The 19,628-nt window shown below is 47.5% G+C and overlaps 5 protein-coding genes across 5 annotated transcripts; 3 read left to right on the forward strand and 2 right to left on the reverse strand.

The window, feature by feature from the left end:
• Positions 1–1,569: 1,569 nt before the first annotated feature.
• LOC131893673 (phosphatidylinositol 3-kinase regulatory subunit gamma-like) lies at positions 1,570–3,901 on the forward strand. Its single transcript, XM_059243781.1, has one exon. The coding sequence runs from the start codon at positions 1,982–1,984 to the stop codon at positions 3,359–3,361; it is 1,380 nt and encodes a 459-aa protein (XP_059099764.1). The 5' UTR covers positions 1,570–1,981; the 3' UTR covers positions 3,362–3,901.
• Positions 3,902–3,906: 5 nt separating this feature from the next.
• LOC131893671 (protein ecdysoneless homolog) lies at positions 3,907–5,626 on the forward strand. The gene has a single exon (XM_059243779.1). It carries the CDS (start codon positions 3,914–3,916, stop codon positions 5,579–5,581), a length of 1,668 nt encoding a protein of 555 aa, XP_059099762.1. The 5' UTR covers positions 3,907–3,913; the 3' UTR covers positions 5,582–5,626.
• A 9-nt stretch (positions 5,627–5,635) lies between these two features.
• LOC131893668 (RNA helicase aquarius-like) lies at positions 5,636–10,216 on the forward strand. Its single transcript, XM_059243773.1, has 2 exons — positions 5,636–9,748; positions 9,843–10,216. The coding sequence occupies exons 1-2, from the start codon at positions 5,636–5,638 to the stop codon at positions 10,134–10,136; spliced, it is 4,407 nt and encodes a 1,468-aa protein (XP_059099756.1). The 3' UTR covers positions 10,137–10,216.
• Positions 10,123–15,803, reverse strand: LOC131893672 (acid-sensing ion channel 4-A-like). Its single transcript, XM_059243780.1, has 6 exons — positions 15,510–15,803; positions 13,677–14,022; positions 13,016–13,216; positions 12,721–12,869; positions 10,646–10,933; positions 10,123–10,503 (listed from the first exon to the last, which is right to left on the reverse strand). The coding sequence occupies exons 1-6, from the start codon at positions 15,795–15,797 to the stop codon at positions 10,243–10,245; spliced, it is 1,533 nt and encodes a 510-aa protein (XP_059099763.1). The 5' UTR covers positions 15,798–15,803; the 3' UTR covers positions 10,123–10,242.
• A 438-nt stretch (positions 15,804–16,241) lies between these two features.
• On the reverse strand, positions 16,242–18,300 carry LOC131893674 (uncharacterized). Its single transcript, XM_059243782.1, has 2 exons — positions 17,902–18,300; positions 16,242–17,183 (listed from the first exon to the last, which is right to left on the reverse strand). Exons 1-2 carry the CDS (start codon positions 18,016–18,018, stop codon positions 16,257–16,259), a joined length of 1,044 nt encoding a protein of 347 aa, XP_059099765.1. The 5' UTR covers positions 18,019–18,300; the 3' UTR covers positions 16,242–16,256.
• Positions 18,301–19,628: the final 1,328 nt, after the last annotated feature.

The raw sequence follows: 19,628 nt of genomic DNA on the forward strand, positions 1-19,628 counted from the left end.
TCCAGTCAATCCACCCACCCCAATAGGTCCCAGCCAGTCGTTGGGGAATGGGAGTGGCGGGAGGCCAGATAGATCAATTAGGAGGTGAACCTGAAGAACCGAACGGACGAACGGACGGACGAGAGTTGACGGTGTGGCATCCTCATTAAAGAGCGAGTGTGTGTGGGCAGGTTGCGTGGGTTTGTTATGATCTAGACGGAGGAAAGTAGGGTGGCTGGATGGCATGCTAATCCAGGACAGACAGTCAAAGCGGCCATCTTGGTCCGGCAAATTCAATACCAATTTAACATCTAAGGCATCATTTTGAGCTGATCTTAGGCCAAGGGGCTCTTCTAGGGTTTAGTTTTTGTTGGTTTGAATGACAATAGCGGACCCTGGAGTTGGCCTACCTAAACCTTTCGAGTCACTCCTGCCGCTGGCCTAGCCGGACAGATATCGACGCTAGTCCTTGAGCGCTTGTGTTAAGAGAGACGAAAATCTAGTCTACTATTAATAGACTTCAATTTTCCCATGTGGCCAAGTGGACAGATTTCACTAGCTTTGGATGCTGACAATCAAGTCGAGGTGGTACCAAAATGGCCAGGTTTTTTTCTTCAGTCTGTGAAATGGTCCATGTTTCCTAATTATTCAAAGCCTTTGAACTTGATGCGTTGGTTTTTAGTTGTTAGACTCCTCAGAATCATGTCCAAAGATTAAACCTTGATCTTTTTATGTTAAGGGTACTGGGCTACTAGCATATTTAAAATACATATGTACTCCGTTGGCAAATCAAGTGAAGTATTTTGCTTTTTTGGAATCTGAGTGGAAGCACGCCAAATAGAGCCAATAGGGTAAGTAATATTATGGTGAATATCCAACGACAACAAAGATTGAAGAAGTAGATTCACTGTTGACACAATCCAATCCAATCCTAACCCTACCTAACCTACCCTAATTGTTTGGTTTCAAGAGCCTGGGGGCGCCTAGACCGCAGCGCAAGCCTGCAGAAGCTCGGTTGCAAGGATAAAAAAAACACATCATTAAAGGTATTGCATGGCCCTGGATTCGAACCCACATCCAACCAGTGTCATTTCAAGAGCAGGTTCCTAACAGTCAACCAGATTTGAGGACGGTCTTGAAGAGCGAAATTTCATGGTCTGTAATTTATTGCTACGATTGAGCCCTACATTTTTCTGCTGATTTGACGTTGCTCACTTTTGACCTAGGGATAACGACCATTCAAATAGAGAATTCATAGGGGAATAGGGAATTCATATTAGGACGACCTCTAAAGTAAGGATCTCCACGCCTTTTTATAATGAACATGATTTGGTACACAATATTTTGTAGTTCCTTTTTCCACATTTCATGAAGCCTAGGATGCGTAACGTCTACCCGATTTGATAGCTCTCTATTCTATCGGATAATGTGAGCAGATCTAAGTTGCCCAGCCGACTCAGCCAGCCACCATCAACAACAATCTGCCCTGTCTCAGTTCCGCTCAGAGGCCAGTGCTAGACATGCACTCGAGTAGCTGGCCTCCGTCCGTCCGTCCTCGATCACACGCACACACCATATCGCACACTATATATCATTTCACAACAGCCAGAGAAGGAAGAAGAAACTTTGAAGGCAAGCGAGTGAGCCACAAGAAAAGGCCAGAGACATGACCCAAAGGAGAAGATTGCTTTGACACCCTCCCAGCCCTCCCTTCCCTTCCCTCGTCTGAGTCTGCCGACTCTCATCGACCATCCGCCCACCGCCGCGTCCAGCACTAAGGATCCACCCACCCTCCGTTGAGACTGAGGGACTCGGGGACATCTTCCTTTCGATCCATGGGCCCCGGGTGGGCCTGGCCGCTGCCAGCCTGAACCCGTCAATTGCGGCGTGAGTTCCAGCCCTCGAGCGTCGGTCGGCCCCGGTCCGCCCCGGTCATGCGCCCGGAGCTCCGGGTAGGCCCTGGGCGATTGGCACGCACGGCGAATCCGTGCCTTCTTCGAAGATGACTCCCCCGCCCGGCATCCCGTTGCCACCCACGGCTCCGGGCTCGGATGGGGACTTCTTCCCGGCGGGCGGCTTGCCGACGAACGCGTTGCAGAGCCCGGGTTGCCCCTCGCTGCCTACGGCCGATTGGTATTGGGGCGACATCTCGCGCGACGAGGTCAACGAGAAGCTCAAAGACACGGTGGACGGCACGTTCCTCGTGCGGAACGCCTCATCCAAGGGCGGGGAGTACACGCTCACCCTGCGCAAGGGTGGCACCAACAAGTTGGTCAAGATAGGCCACCAAGATGGGCGTTACGGTTTTAGCGAGCCCTTTCAATTCCAGTCGGTGCTCGAACTGGTCGAGTTCTACCAGAACCGCTCGCTCAAGGAATACAATCCGGCCTTGGACACCCGGCTCCTTTTCCCCGTGTCCCGTCGACAGGAGGAAGGCGTCGAGCAGGGCTTGGACCCATTGGCCGTGGCTCAAAAGCTCCAGGACATCAATATGACCTACTTGACGCGCTCGCGTCAGTATGACAAGTTCTACGACGATCACCAATCCACTGCCCAGAGCATTCAAGACCGACGGCAGGGCGTGTCGGCCTTTGAAGGCACCATATCGCTGTTCCAGGAGCAAATCGCGCTCCACGCCGCCGCCCAAGAAAAGATCTTTCCGCACGAAAAGACGTCGCTCGAGAATAACTTTGAGATCCTCCAGTCCAAGCTCCGCCAGTATCAGGAACAACTCCAAAAGCTCCGCCAGGAGCTCGATCGATTTTACCAGAAGAATCGCTACTATGAGCGGGAGATGAACTCCCTCAAGCCCGAGATTATCGAACTGTACAAGCAACGCCAACAGCACCAAGGCTGGCTCCTCAAGCACGGCGAGAGTGAGGACACGGTCACGCGCATGCTCGAGCAATCCGCCTTGGACAATGTGGAGCCACATACGGCTGGACGGCCCAGTCTCCAATCCCTGCCCCATGACGACCCCACCACGTGGCTCATGATCGAGCTGGACCGGCGACACGCCGAAGCCGTGCTCGCTGGTCAACCTCACGGCACGTTTCTCATTCGGAAGTCTCGCGAGGGCAACTTTGCCCTCTCCATCGTGTGCAATGGTAAACCCGCGCATTGTATCATATTCCGCGGGGAACGCGGCTACGGCTTCGCTGAGCCCTACAACATATACCGCTCGCTCAAGGACTTGGTGCTTCACTATGCCAACAACAGCCTGGAGGAGCACAATCCCAATCTGAGCAACACCAAACTGAGTCGACCCGTGGGGGCGCCTCCCACCAATAACCGCAGTCGAGGTTCGAGTCTGTGCTCGATTTCGGGCGGCGCTGGTGGGGGTGATGAGCACGCCACCTACATTGAACCCGGTCGATTATGATGGGAATTGCTCACGACATGACATCTCAAACACACACACTCACACACGTACTGCTGTCCTTCTCATCCATGCATCCATCCTTTCGGCTTGCCTCTTGGCTCGAGACAGAATGGATGGCCTCGACGATGATGGATGTTGATAGCTTCGAAGACGGACTCCGACGAAAACGCACATTTAGCCGGAACTCGCTCCGCATACTTTTTCGTCTTCTTTTTTTCATGTCTTTGAAACCTTGTCAGGCTGTGGTTCTCCATGAGAACTCGAACGAAGGGGAGTCGGGTGTTTCCTTCCTGTGCATGCGCTCTCACTGAAAGAACAATCGCTCGTTTCGAAGTGTTCAGTGAACAACTACTAGAGAACGAAAGAGATCTAACCGAGATCGTTTTGTATTGTTATTGTACCGCCACTATGTTGTTAGTTCATGGATTGCCAGTCAATACAAACCATAAAGCACTTGGGTGCGAGCCCAGAACCTCATGGAAAGAAGAGATCTTCCATGTCTGTACCGTGCTATTAAGTCAATCTTTATTTCTCTTTTAGTCCAGTCCCATCATGGAGCGTGTGTCCATGTCTTTTGTCGAGTATAAAATCTTCCCCACTCAACCGTCCCAGGACTGCCTAACCTTGATGGCCGAGTGCTTGAAAGTGTGCCAGCCCTTCCTTCACAAATACATCTGGCATATGGAACCATTCCGCCTTAAACCAGTCCAAGAAGAGCATCTCTATGGCAAAGTCTACGTGGGAGATAATGTGGAGGACGAGTGGTTCATCATCAGTTTACTGAAATACCTCTCCTACCAACTCCCAGACTCGATTGTCATTCGGGTTCTGGATGAAGATGGCGAGATCCTCTTGATTGAGGCGGCCGATCATCTGCCCTCTTGGGCCCAGGAACCCGATTTGGCCGAGAAACGTGTCTACCTCTACCAAGGTCAAGTTCACCTGATACCCATCTCAGATCGACCCTCATCACTGACACCTCTCCCGAGTGGCGTGCCTCGGGAAGGGGATGCCGTGAAAACGATTGTGGCCTTCAGTCACATCACTCGAGCCTCGCCCGAGGTTCAAGAGTGCATCGATCGGCGATTGGGCTCCTATCCGAGGGACTGGAGCTCAGAGTTGCACTACTGTCACTTGGTGGTGCCCAAAGTCATTGCTCATGTTCTGCGTGAGAGCCCTCAGCTGATTTCCCCAGCCATTCAAAAATTGCATGACCTCGATCCCCAAGACTCGAGGATGATTCAGAAAATGGAACGGTTTCCTCAAGGACCTGAAAAAGATCTCGTGACTGTGGGGATGGGCATTCCCCGATGTTTGTATGCCATGTTGAGTGGATCGAAGATCTTTCCGTACAAGAAATCCGACTGGACTTTGCCCGGTGCTGAGGACGCTCAATTCAAAGCCAAGTACCATGGTTTCAAGGTGGCAGCAGGACTAGAAGTGATGACTTCAACCCAGCGGAATATATCTCATCGTAGTGCCAATGATCCTGCCTTTGACAAGTTCCTCAAAGCCTTAAACTCACTCGACTACTTTCAAGGGCTTTTGCCAGGATCCAAAGAATATGAACAATTCAAGGGAAAAGCTCGTGATTTCTATCGGCAAGACCACCCATGTGATGAAATAGAGCTTGAAAATACTCCACTCTATTCCACCTTATTCACTCATGCCTTGGCGACATTCGACCCGAGCACGCCCATGAAACCTGAAGACGTTGCTCTAAAGCCGGCAGATAGTGACAATTGGCTTGATATCAATCCGAATGTGCTCGACGATCTTCTCGCTCAAAGGTTCTTGTCGAAATCTCGCAACGACGGGACAAATATTTCAGATCTGGAGCACTTTTTACAAGAGTCCTCGGACATGAAGGGCGTGGAAGGGTCACGATTGACCCAAGGTACCAAAACCAACGAAGGTGGCATTTCCTTTGATTCGAATTTGTTTGAAAGCGCCCTAGACAAGGTACTGGGAATGAATCTGGACTCGACCGACCATTCCGATTCGGATGACAGCGAATCAGAGCGAGAACACGACGCAAACGAAGACGACATGAGAGCCTATTTTGAGGCGCTCGAAGATCAGTTGAAAGAATCAAACGTCACCTCGGACGACTTGGACCTGTCTGTGATGAAAAACCTGTTAAGTTCACTCGAGAACCAAGAAGGCTTTCAAGGCCCCACGAACACTCTAATAAACTCCATGCTGAAGGAAAGCTCTTAAACCAACCAACAAAGTTCATGTCATTTGTTCCTTTATATCTTTCAGCAGTCAGCCATGAGGGGCGATTTCAGGAAACGAGCCCACCTGCCTCACAACCGAGAAGGACGCATTGCGCCCTATTCACGCGATGGACGACCCGGCGACCGGAGGCGACCCCACAATCAGAATTCAGATGAACCATCAGCCTCAACCAAGTTCAAAAGTCGAGGCTCTGCTCCGACTTTGGACCAGATCCAGGCAGATCGCCTCACGGACTTGGCCAACTCTTATTGGGCCCCTCACACTTTGAAAAAGCACAAAGATTTCGATCCCCAGGTGATCAGGGATGTGTACTCAAACGATCTCAGGGGCACGGATTTCTCCATCAAGCGCATCATGATGCTCGAGTTCAGTCAGTATTTTGAGAACTATCTGTGGCCCAATTTCAGTCTCGATGCCTCGAACGAGCATGTGCTGTCTGTGATCCTCATGATCAATGAGAAGTTCCGCGAACGAGTTCCAGCTTGGAATTCATTTCAACTTAAATCCGAGCATTTCACCTGCTTCTTTGAAAAGGTACTAAAACTCAGTCTTGAAGACAAGTCGGACGTCACTCTTCAAGAACAAAAGTTTGTCTTGGTGTTCCTCGATCATTGCTTTACGTCCATGGAGATTGACCTGATCCGGGTTCAAGTCCAGAAACTCGTGTCCTTGCCCATGTGGGCTTCGTTATTGGAGCGAAGACGCGAGTTCGAGCTCAAGCGAATTCCCAAATGGCGAAAGTACTGGAAAGCCCTCCAGAAGAAAGACGCCAAAGAATCTGAGGAGGCCAAAGCCAAGAACGAATTCGATCGACACTTTCTCCGGAAACTCATTCAAAGGTTCCTCTCCACTCTCGACTCCATTCAAGAGAAAGACGCCAACCCATGGGCTGTGGAATATTGTGAACATTTCCTGGTGCTGCTCATTGATCTCGAGGCCTTGTTGCCCACCCGGCGGTTTTTCGATACTCTATTGGACGACTCGCAAGTCTTGGCCAAATGTTCGTTGTCCTCATTAGCCAAACGCGAAGAGGGGCGATTATTCGCCCAGCTCCTGAATGAGCTCAAGTTCTACGCTCGGTTCGAGATATCAAACGAGACCGGAGATCAACTCACCGAGAAACAGAATCTGCAACTGCACTACGATAAGATCACGTCGCTCCAAAAGGCGATTTTCAGTCGCTATCCCGAGATGAGGAAGTTTGCTTTGGCCACGGTGGCCAGTATCGATGATCGGGAGAGTTTGACTCGGCATTTTGGCCCACTCTCCAAGGAGACTCTGTACAAGATTGCGGAATTTCTATGCCTGGTCCCAGAGTTGGGCACGGTGGATCTCAAGGATTTCGACGAGGCCGTCTTGAGAGAGGCGTTGATTCTCCGACACGAGAGAAAGGACTCTCAATTACAGGCCTTAAACGAGCTACCTCTTTACCCGACGGAAGAGGTGATTTGGGACGAGAATATCGTTCCAGGCGAGTTCTACAACGGTGAAGGCGTCCTGGCTCTGCCCAAGCTCAACTTGCAGTTCCTGACCTTGCAGGACTACTTGCTCCGAAACTTCAAGCTGTTTCAGTTAGAGTCCACGTACGAGATCCGCGGTGACGTCGAGGATGCTGTCACGCGATTGAAACCCTGGCGACCCGAGGATGCCACCGTCATCTTTAACGGATGGGCTCGAATGGCCCAACCCATTGTGTCGTTCTCCATCGTGGAAGTGGCTAAACCCAACATTGGCGAGAAACAACCGTCCCGTGTGCGAGCCGATGTGTCGGTGAATTTGAGTGTCAAGGACAATATCAAGGCCGAGTGGGAAAACCTTCGACGACACGACGTGTGTTTCCTGGTCACCGTTCGGCCCAAGATCTCGCCTCATCCTGTGCCCCTGGATTTTACTGACGACTTCATTCCACAAGTGGGCCTTATGTATGTGCGAGGCTGTGAGGTAGAAGGCATGTTGGACGAGAATGGGCGTGTCATCGAGGAAGGACCCGAACCACGACCGAATCTCCCTGGCGAATCCCGGACCTATCGCATCCTCTTGGATTGCAATCAGTACCATCAAGACATGGAGAAGACTTCGAATGGAAGTGAGGACGTGTACGAGTCCTTTAATATCTTGATGCGGCGGAAGCCCAAAGAGAACAACTTCAAGGCGGTGCTGGAGACCATTCGAGAGCTCATGAACACATCGTGTGTCGTGCCCGATTTTCTTCACGACATCATCTTGGGCTATGGCGATCCGGGAGCGGCCCATTACCGACAAATGGAGAACCAAATCAAGTCTCTCAACTTCAACGACACCTTCCTCAGCTTTGATCATCTCCGGCAAAGTTTTCCCAATTACGACGTGACCGTGGACGACAACGACAAAGATCGACTAGTTCCCCCTTTCAAATTGGAGTTCAAAGAAATGGCCACCAACCCGGGCACCACTTCAGAAACGGCTTCGGAGGCCAAGCCCAGTATCAAAGTCACGCCATTCCAACCTCAAACCAATGGGCCCTTTATCGTGGTCCATCCCAAGAAGAATTCCGTCCCATTCACCCCGACCCAAGTGGAAGCCATTCGAGCCGGAATGAACCCGGGGCTGACTATGGTGGTAGGACCGCCGGGTACGGGCAAAACCGACGTAGCGGTTCAAATCATCTCGAACATTTATCATAACTTCCCGGATCAACGCACGCTCATCGTGACCCACTCGAATCAGGCATTGAATCAGCTTTTCGAAAAGATCATGTCCTTAGACGTGGATGAGCGCCACTTGCTCCGTCTCGGTCATGGCGAAGAAGCATTGGAGACGGAGAAGGACTTTAGCCGCTATGGACGGGTGAATTATGTGCTGGCTAAGCGGTTAGAACTCCTGGACGAAGTAAGTCGCTTGCAGAAGAGCCTGGACGTGCGTGGAGATGTGGCCTATACTTGCGAGACCTCGGGCTATTTCTTCCTCTACGAGATCTTGTCCCGTTGGGAAAAGTACGAAACGGCGCTTAAGACTGTATCAGCTCAGGAAACCCAGAAACTCGACACCGTGGCCCAGTTGTTCCCGTTCTCCAAGTTCTTTGACAAGGCTCCCCAACCTTTGTTCAAGAAGAAATCTTTGGACGAGGACCGATTGATTGCCGAGAGTTGCTGGCGCTACATCCAGGATATCTTCACTCAATTGGAAGAGTTCCGAGCCTTCGAATTGTTGCGCAGTGGCCTGGACCGGACGCGTTATCTCGTGGTTAAAGAGGCCAAGATCGTGGCCATGACTTGCACGCATGCGGCCCTCAAACGCAAAGAGCTGGCCTCCATGGGCTTCAAGTTCGACAATATCTTGATGGAGGAGGCGGCGCAAATCCTCGAAATCGAAACGTTCATTCCGTTGCTCCTGCAAAACCCCGAAGACGGATATAACCGACTGAAACGCTGGATCATGATCGGGGATCACCATCAGTTGCCCCCTGTGATCAAAAATATGGCCTTTCAAAAGTTCTCCAATATGGAGCAGTCCATGTTCACAAGGCTGGTCCGATTAGGCGTGCCGACGGTCGATCTGGACGCCCAAGGTCGGGCGCGTCCAAGCATTGCGAGCCTTTATAATTGGCGCTACAAGAATCTCGGCAATTTGTCCCACGTTCTCAACCAGGACGAGTTCATGGCGGCCAATGGCGGTTTCTCCTTCGACTATCAGTTGATCAATGTGCCCGATTTCAACGGAGTGGGCGAATCGCAGCCCAGTCCCTTCTTTTACCAGAATTTGGCCGAGGCCGAGTTCGTGGTGGCCACCTTCATGTACATGCGTTTGATTGGGTATCCGGCTGAAAAGATCTCCATCTTGACCACGTACAATGGTCAGAAGCATCTCATCCGGGATGTAGTGAATGCACGGTGTTCGAACAATCCCATGGTGGGCACGCCGCACAAGATCACGACCGTGGACAAGTTCCAGGGCCAACAGAACGATTACATCTTGCTCTCACTGGTGAGAACGTACAACGTGGGCCATTTGCGCGATGTCCGCCGTTTGGTCGTGGCCATGTCCCGCGCGCGATACGGTTTGTACGTGTTTGCCAGGGTTAACTTGTTCAAAAACTGTTTCGAGCTCCAACCCGCGTTCAATATCCTCACCAAACGGCCTTTGCAGCTTCATTTGTGTCCCAATGAGGTAAGTCGTTTCCGCGATTGAACATATAATCTGCTATATATCATTCTAACCAACAACTAAGTACTAACCAAATGATTCTCCATCACGCTTGCAGGTCTATCGAACCAAACGTCAAGCCAATGTGACGGCTCCCAATCCTCTGGTTATCTCGGATATGCCTGCCATGTGCAAATTCGTGTACGATTTCTACGCGGGCAAAGTGGCCGCTCTCCAATCGATCCAGCCGCCCTCTCTCGGCGAGCAAGACAAACCGGGCGAGATTGCCATAACCAAGCCGGACGGGAAAACCGCCCAACATCCGGCGGATGACCGCGATAGTGACGACGAGGCCGAGGGCCGCCCGAATGTCGTCATGAAAGAAATTGTCAACGAAGTGAGCGCCGAATAGCGTGTATTGTTCATCACATGAATGCTTCGATGACACCACCAGGCAATGATGAATACATGACAAAAATGAGTAATGTAAAAGGCCTCTTACTGCTTTCAACCACCAACTACAAGTGAACGGTAATCATGTCGTCGGTGGAGAGCTCAGCTTCGTCTGTGGTCCTATACGTCTCTTTGACTTTGCCGTCTCTGGAGGCTTGTCGCTCTTTCGTCTCTTTCCAATCTTGACACATTTTGTAGGCGGCCATGATTAGTCCCTCGACGATTTCCAACACACTCAATATGGAGACACCCAGAAGGAATCCCAAAGATCCGCCAAAGTCTGCGATGAATAAGGTCATGTCGTAGCCCCACTCTTCGTGCAAATCCTGAAGGCGAGAGGAAGATTGGCAATGAATTAGTTACAAACGTAGATTTATTCAGGAAATGAGCTGGATGTGACGAACTTGGCATGGCGGAGTGGGTAGGCACTGGGCAGTGGGTAACCCATAAGTTGGAATTCTTGATTACCTGAATCATGCCTGAGGAGTAGTAGATGTGGATCGAGCTCTGATCAGGTCGGCTCTCCATCTCTTTGGTGATTTGGGCGGAATGAATGCGGATGCGGCAATGTTTGAGGCAAGAGTTCTTGCAGTGTTCTCGGGCATTCTTGTCGCGGTAGTTTCGATATTGTTCGATGGCCGTGAAGGCCTGGTCCTGGGTTTGACATTCGGGCCAGCCTACCACGTCCATGAAAGGCATTTTGCACCGGATGCTGTCCTGACTCACAATGTGTCGCCATCGACAAGTTTCAATGCACTGCAATTTCAAGGAATTTAAGTCAAACTGGGACAAGTTTTTGATGAAAATTCCTGATTGACCTTGTATTCAAAGGCAAGCCAGATCTACCAACTCTAATTCGCTTGCCGATCAGATATCATCATCAGAATAAAAAGTTAAACAAATTGTGTACTTTTTCCGTCTTTGCCTCCATCTGCTGGCAACTCCATTCCCAGCAACGAGAGGTTAAGAAGTCCGGAAAAATATGGTGCTGTGAAAATTATCTTAAGAAAACTCTTTTGCACCAGGCTATTTGAAAGTTTCATCGAAAATGTTTAAGAAATGAGAACTTTCAATAGCCGTCAATTGAATGCTTTAAACACATGTATATTTCAAATATGTAGCCTTTTTAATAATTCCTTTAAATATTTTGACTTTTTGGGGAGCTTGCATCATTAAAATATTCCTTTGCTAGAACTGAAATATTTTTGGAGTATAAAAAAAAACAAGCGTTTTGGAAACAATCTGACGAATAGTCATGCACATCAGTCCATTCTTTATGAAACTTCGGTTCTCCTTTCAGCAAAATTTGTTTTCTAACATCAAAATTACCTTTAATTTTGTATTTAGTTCAGTTCTGAAGAAAATGCAGGCAACCAGCAATCTTATAAAATAGGCTTTTCCTAACAGCTTTGTTGAAATTGAATATAAATACTGCATTTGGAGGCCTGACATCTCTGATATTTTTCTGATATGGTCACTGAGTATTCAACTGAGTGTTTTTGAAAAAGGTTTAAAAGAAAATGTCGAAAATCTCTTTATTTAGAGGGTTCTAAGAAATGAAGTAAAACAAAAAAGTTAGCTATATTGAAATTATGCAAGTAAAATATATCTTAACATTGTGGTCTGGAAATTATTGTTCTAGAATTTGAATCAGAAAATTCGTTGGGCGTTTTGGAGCTAAGACCGATGAAATATAACCCCTTCAACAGATATGATTCAGTTGCAGCTTGATACACCATACCGTAATTTCTATTCGAGTTATGACCAAATGGACTCCTAATTTCGAGTGAAGAGTTCGACAATTTTTTTTACTTGTTTTTTTTGCTTTTTTAAACATATTTTTAGGGTCTATCAGTTTTTGATCTGAGCAAGAATCACATAATGCTAAAAATGCCAAAGTTATTCCTTATTTTTTTAAAACTAGAAAAATGCCAGTGTGTGTTTGGGTATTTTTCTCGAAACTTAATCAGGCATTTAAACCACCGTGTTAAGCTTTTGTGATGTCGACAAAAGAAAGGTAAAATAATTAAAATAATTTTCGCCAAATGTTGCAATTTGCCAAAAAGACTCGCAAGTCACAAGGAAGGAAGTGTGAAATTATTGGTAAAAATTCGAGTCCTCCCCCCCAAAAAAATTCTAGTCAATCAGAAAATTTCTCAATGTTTCTAAAATGAGTCAAGCAAATGTACTTGTTTTACTACGTGGTATTCGTTCTTGGTCGAAAACTAGAATTTCCTGCACATTTCCACTGCAATCAAAGTTCGTTCATCAATGTTGGGAATGAGCAAATTTTATTTTGTGCCCAATTCTTAAAATCTGACATACTTCCTCCAAGTATGTAGATTGAGCTTGGAAGTGCTCTTGTTGTATCCAAATTCAATGTTTGAACTATGCATAATAGGAAGCTTCTGAGGTCACTAAGCGAATCAACAAAGTAGTGCAAAACGCGCTCAACTGCGATGTTTGAATCGAACAGGAAATGGATCGCTTTCAGGAAAAAAAAGCCGCTCTCTAGTAAGTGCTAATCAAACGGCTAGACATACCTCATTGTAGCTGGTCCCTCCGATGTCATCACATCGCTCTTGAGGCCGATTCAGACTGTTGAAGACACTTTCTGACACCCGGATGAACACCCGGTAACCCGTTTTGACGTAGAGAGTCTCTTGGTGACTGTACGAAAGGAGGGAATTCTCTGCAAAGAACATGTACTGATTGCACGTCAAATTGGGCGAGAGATCATACATCCAACCATCCAAAAGGCAGACAGACCACTCGAGTGCATACATGAACCCATGAGATGAATACATTCGGTGAATGTGCTCACCATCCCTTCATTACCTGACCACCATTCATCCGCGTCGTGAACGTGGACTTGCCATTCCCCGTCGAATAATTTACTGTCATTGCTGGCTCGCTGAAGGAAGAAGTACAATTTGTAGCCATATTTCTCGCCCGGTAAAGGCTTGTCCACATTCTTGGGAGGCCGTATCGTGTAGCAGCGACCATGGTCGTGATAGAATGAGTAGCTGTAGTCCAATCCTACAATGGACAAAAGTGCATCTTAGTTTGGATGGATTTGCAATTCATGGTGAGGGGCAGTGAAGGCCATTTCAACTTGCCTTCAGGCCAATTTGAGTAGCTCCTAATCCTAATAATTGTAGGATTGATAGAGAGATATGGAGGAGAGAAAGGAACAAAGAAATCCAACCGATAACGTCTTCATCTTGACCCACATCAATCAACCAAACCTCACTCAGCTGTGTCTGATAGTCTTAAAAGATCCATCTGATGAAATGAGGATTTGTGCCTTCTCTCGTTTTTAGTGTCCCATCAAATGAGATGTCATCATATTTCGTTTGCAACAAATTCATGTTTACGTTTGTGCTATTCCAAATGGTTCTGATTGATTGCAATTTACGTGCATCCGGGTGGGGGGATTCAAATTAAAACACGGATCTGTCTGAACTGCCATTGAGTCATCTATGAATGATGGTCTCACCTCCGACGTTGTTGAGACTGATCACGTAAGACTTGATGTGATCCCGATGTCCTTGATACTGAACACCCTCCGTGGTCTCGACCACAGGATACGTGATGTTTTCCCACACCTCGCTCAAGGGAATCTGGCCCCAAGGGAAGTTTCGCCACGCGGACTCTTGTGTTTGATCATTCATAAGCCAGTAGCGCGTGATGTTGTAGTGCTTAAACATGAGTGGATCATAGCCTTGATTGTCCGAGTTCTTGTAGCACATGGTCAACGCCGGGTAGTCCATTTCCTCTCGCATGATGATCCGGGTTTGGGTCGAAATTGGAGGATTGGACAGCTTGTCCAAGCATTCAGACATCTTTTTTGAAACGCATAGATAATACTAATACATTATAACATCATAATGGTTCAAATGCAAGCTAATGTAAGGCCAAAAAAATGCCTGGTTCTCAGTTATTGGGAGTGGGAACTTGGGTAGTGGATCAATTTGGATCAAAAATCTGCTGAATTCGTTGTATATTTCTAGTTTGAGTTTCACAGTTGAGGCTTAGAGGTAAAAGATATTCTCACTTGCCCCTATTAGAGCTCTGAGCGTCCAAGTTGAGATGTGACCAAAATGGATATTATATAGTAAGGGCGGCTTTACACTAGGATGAAAAACCGAGATTGAATCCGGTTTGAGGACTAGTGCTGGGGTGAGTTTTTGGTGTATGTGTCTTTTTTTTGTTCTACTTGAGTTCAGTGAAAGACTCGAGTCCTCTGCTGGACTCGCCCTAGCACTAGTCCTACTTGAGTGCTCAAACCGGATTCTGTCTCGGTTTTCGAGCCTAGTGAAAAGCCGCCCTTAGTCTTTCGTAGATGTAAAAAAGTAGATTAACCGTTTGATTAGCCAAACAAACAGAAAGAATACCGAAGTGAACATTGTTTAGTGGATCTTACTTTCTTTGATGAATTGATATTTAGGCCATTTATCACGTTATTCAATGTGCAATGACCCAAGGTCCGACTAGTCAACGAAAACAGAATAGTGCAAAAAATTACTTATCAAGGAGCGAGACAGAGAGAGAGATCTCAACTTTAATCAACGGGTCTGGCTCATTTTCAGTTATTTTTCCATATACCGGATTTGGCTTTCACTAATTAGCTTTGTGTCCAACAAGAATGCTCCTTTTCTATAAAGAGACTCAACACATCCCAACTTATTTTTCTAATGGCATTTGAAGACATATCTGAAACACTTGATATCCATGGTAGCAGAGTGGTCTAATGTAACCGATAGAGGCACGACATGGGTCCCCAGAGGGCGTGGGTCCGAATCCCGCCTTCGGAGAAAAAATAACCCTTTTCTATCTTGACACTATTTGGAAGTGCGAGTCTCTTTGTAAGTAACAGAGTTCGAAACTTTTTGCTTTGGTTGACGCTTAGGAAATCAGAATGCGTCAATTACTTGCTTCAGTATGGCTCCTGGCCCATGGGTACTGGCCCATTATCTAAATACTCTAGGCGGGAGGGAGATCAATAGAGGAGAACTTGATCCATGAAATGAATCAAAAGTCAACGGGTTGGCCAACGAACGTATCGTGACTGACTCGGATGAAACTATGAAACAAGTGAGACAGACTAAAGATCGTTTTGGCTAGGAAGGGAAGAAGGAATTTGTTGAATCTACTGGGGTCGTTACACAGAAAGGGTTCTTTTCAATTATTTTGTAAAACACACTTTGTACTGGATTACACTCCTCGTGTCCCAATACTTATGGTGGGCTAGCCTGTATGCAGTTCCGTTCCTATGCAATTTCCTCTCATCCCCCTGTTTTGTCTCGTTTTCCCTCCGTCTTGATTTTACCTGAGAGATCATGAAGAAGCAACAAATGATGACGGCCATCACCCACACCATTCGACGGATGGTTCCAAAAACTGCTTCGAACGTGTCTCCGCAAAGGGCTTTGAGGCAAGTGCGGCCTCTGTTGAGTGGCTGAGGCGGAACCGCCTCTTTCTTCTCCTCCTCCTCCTCCTCCTCCTCCACCATCAACGCCCCAGTGTCGTTCTGATTTCGCCATGATTTCACTTGGTCAAGGGCTCGGCCATTGGAGATCGTGACGAAGTCGAATTCGTGGTCAATGGCCCCGCTCATGCTTTCATTTGCTTTGGACGAGTCAGATTGGAGACGACTGACACAACGATCAAGCTACGGGGGTTATCGGGGTCGATTGGATCACCAGTTTGCTATCGATACACGATGGCTGTGGACTGATGTATCAAGTATATAATAGCTTTGCTGTTGTGGGTACGTACGCAATGTATTTGCTCCCGCTCACTGTCCATCATTATTGGATCATTTGACATGGGGATTAAGTGATTTCTGCGCGACGTTTGCTCCATTCAACGTTCCACACACGTAGTACATGCATCGTAAGGTAAAACAGCACAAACACACATGCTCACACATCATTTCATATAACAGTACACGTCGGTATTCGACATGAGATATTCCATGGTCTTTCTTTGGCACACGACAAGAAATGACCAGTAACAATGGTTAAGAATAAATAGATAAATAATCAATTAATTGACAGATTAAAAATGATCCATCCTAGTGCTTGTTTGAAATGATCTTGGCCCACCACGGATTGGGATCGCCATCATCCCAATGGGCGGCATCATTGTCCACTGGACCATAGTCCAGGTCGTTTTGATGGTCGTTGGCGGGAGCAAAGATCTTTTCTTGCAGTTCCTCCTCTCTCATTTTCTCTAAGCCCTTTTCCATGCCCAAGTCTTGGTCGTTCTTGGACTCACTTTGCTCGGTGACCAGGATCATCTCCTTAACTTTGGCCAAGATGGTTTGGAGATAAAGCTTCTTCCGTCTCAAGGCCGCCTCTTGATCCTCGGGGAACACGTTGCGATCGAAGCCCAGGTTGTCTTTAGCGCTCAACTCAACCGAAGAGGAGTCGCCATTGGGCTTGAGGAATTGCGTCAACAGAGGCCGAGGCTGGATTTGAATATCGGCGCAAGAGCGGAAATGCTCCTGGGGTCCACAGCCCACGCCGGATGTGCCATTGTCGCAAGTGCCCCAATTGTTCCCGGCTACGTAGGTCCATTGGAGGATGCATTGCTCACACGTCACGGTCAGAGGCAGTTCCACATACAATTGTTGGTAGCCGATCCCATCGGATCCAAAAATGGGATACTTGTATCCTTCCGAGGTTCGCAGTGGGAATTGGTCGAAGCAAGCCTGAGTCGGGTCCCGGAAGATGTTATCGTTGGGACAGAGTTTGAACTCGAAATGTCCGTTGTGGTTAGCTGTCACGTCCACTACCACGGGGATGATGTAGCCCTGCTTGTAGCGGCGGGTGATCAAGCCGTTGGCGAAGATCCCATGGGGAGCCTCATGTTGACGTGGCTCGTCGTCCCAGCGGTCCCCGCAAATGCCACATTTCCCATTGTTCTTGTGGTATTGAACGCCGAAACCTCCACAATAGCCTTGGTTGTCATCTTCATCCCTGGGATTGGGAAATCCCACCTGGAAACGAAATGATGGGCGAGTGAAGAAGACAAATTCAGACTGACATTGCAATACCACGACCACGGCGACAAGAAGATACGAAGGCACAATGATATACATAGTACATACATAGTTGATAGCATTGGAAAGATCTCGAAATGCATGCGACCGACCTTCCTCAAAACTAAAAGGCCATAAATCAAATCAGGGAAGGAATGGAACAACGTCCTCGAAGCAAAAAAGCAACATTCGCTTGCCTCATGTACGTACAGTATATACAGTAGTATCAAGTTTCCGTTTCAAAAGTGGGTGCTGTAAAACTGACTGGTGCCTCGTCAGAAATATCTTTACCAACACGCAAAATTGAATCCTCATAATGAGCCGCCGACATGCCAGCATGTTCTTAGGCAGATATTAAGAGCTGCGAAGAGGCCAAGACGATTGCTTGCCAAGGATTAGAATAATCCATTTTCTAATTAGCCAAATGACCGGCAGGGTCGGCTAGATTCCTAAACACTAAAGGATCTACTTTACTCCTGTTGTGTTTGGAAAAGCGAAGGTGCTTTCAAGCCTAAGCTTAAAGAGGTCAACGACTGATGCAGACTGATCCGTCAGATATTCCCATTTAACTAGGAGACGGTACAAACTATGAATAGAACGAGGAACGTTTTGGGGTTTGTTCTCTTTGTCTACACCTATAATTGACATTGACAGTGAATCAAGAAGCCTTTCTTACCCTCCACATGGAAGCTCTGGATGGCGGTTCAAGTAGACGAGCATGTTGCTCGGAAGATTCCGGACCGAACACTCCCAAATAAAAGAGGCTCAAAAAGGCATTGGTGATCCAATTCATTGAGAACACGGGGAGAGGGAGAGGGCTTAGAATCAATCTGGGATAGCTAGTTAGTTCGTAATGACTGCTTGCTAACTACCTGTTGTTGAGTGTTCGACGCACTTTACTCCACCCTCCTTGGCCGTCTGTACAGGGTAAACCAAATCTTCCACCCACTGACGGGCCAGTAGACCTCCTCGAGCATTCCTCGTCGATCATTGTTCTTCTGTCATGAACCAGAGCATGAACATGCCGACGGTAAAGCAGCACACCAACCACCAACCACCAAGGAAGCGTCTGTCCTCTATCCTCACTCGCGATCTCCTCGATCTCCTCGATGTCGAACTCCTTTCTTGAGATCGATCGGCTTTATCCTTTTGCACGTGCGCAATTCTGCAATCTTGGCATGAGGGCATGAGGGCAGGGACCAAGGCGCTCGGGACATCGACATCATGAAAGAAGGACCTCATGATTCCTGAAGCTAACCAACAAGCATTGCAGTGTGCATTAGGCGCTGGTATATTGGAAGCGTCTCGAAATCAAGACTAATAGACTGGAAAGTGAACCACGCAGGGACGCGGATAGTGCTCAGCAGGAGCCCCACCGACCGACCGACCGACCGACGAACTCGACGTTGGTATGTCCTCGTTTCAAAAGAAGGGTCGTCGCAGAACCACCCATCATGCACGCACGCATGGTCATATGGTGCCGCTATTGTGCCATGCTTACCACTTTGAATAGAACCATCAGGCTTGACATGCTCGGATGTCAAGTTCAGGAGTTCACAAAGCCCATCTCGTAGTGGAGGAAAGAAAAAAGAAAATCTGACAAAGGAAAAACAACCATGGCGACGAACTCAAATACGCGTACATGCCAGCACTGCCTTCAGTTTGGAGATTTTTTAAAGTCCGACCGATAGAGCCCGCGTCAAGGTTGGCCATCCATCTCCTGAGAATGCCCTGACTTTCGAAGTGATAGCAAACTACGATTCTTTGGCACAATTGTCTTCAAACAATACCAGGGTCTTTCCCCCTCAAATTTTGGGTCCAAGGCCACCATGATTCATAATTGAACCTAGGTTTTGATATTTAAAAGAGATCAGATCAAATTGGTTTTGGCTTGACGCATTGTTCGTCAGAGATCGGATCATCAAGAATGGTTTTCTTAGCTCACCTCCACAAGAAGCGTGCTGCACCGCGTTCAGAGCTAAAAAAAAAATGTTTTACCAGGTTGTCGAAGAATTTGTAGTAAGTTCGGAAAGTCAGTCAGCTACCAACAAGTGGGGCTAAAATCTTTTTGAATTTGACCTTGACCCTCAAACTCCTGAGCCAGAAAAGAACCATGACGTACTGTTTAGGGTCAAAATGTATTTTTTTATTATCCCAGCTATTTTTCAATGGATTTTTTTCGAACCTAATAATCTTTATATTTATAAAGGAAGGCCCTGACTGTTGCTAGAAGGTTGTCAACTAAATTTTCTATCCATGCATTGGCAATATCTCGTGTATAAACAATTACCATAACACATTTCCATACACTCCCCTCCTTTATATATGTACGATCATAAGTCAGCTCATTGAACTTTAGGTCGCACTCCGATATTCATCTGTGAATAGGTTTAGAAGAACTAA

Source organism: Tigriopus californicus, chromosome 2 (assembly GCF_007210705.1).
Source record: "Tigriopus californicus strain San Diego chromosome 2, Tcal_SD_v2.1, whole genome shotgun sequence".
Classification (NCBI taxonomy): domain Eukaryota; kingdom Metazoa; phylum Arthropoda; class Copepoda; order Harpacticoida; family Harpacticidae; genus Tigriopus; species Tigriopus californicus.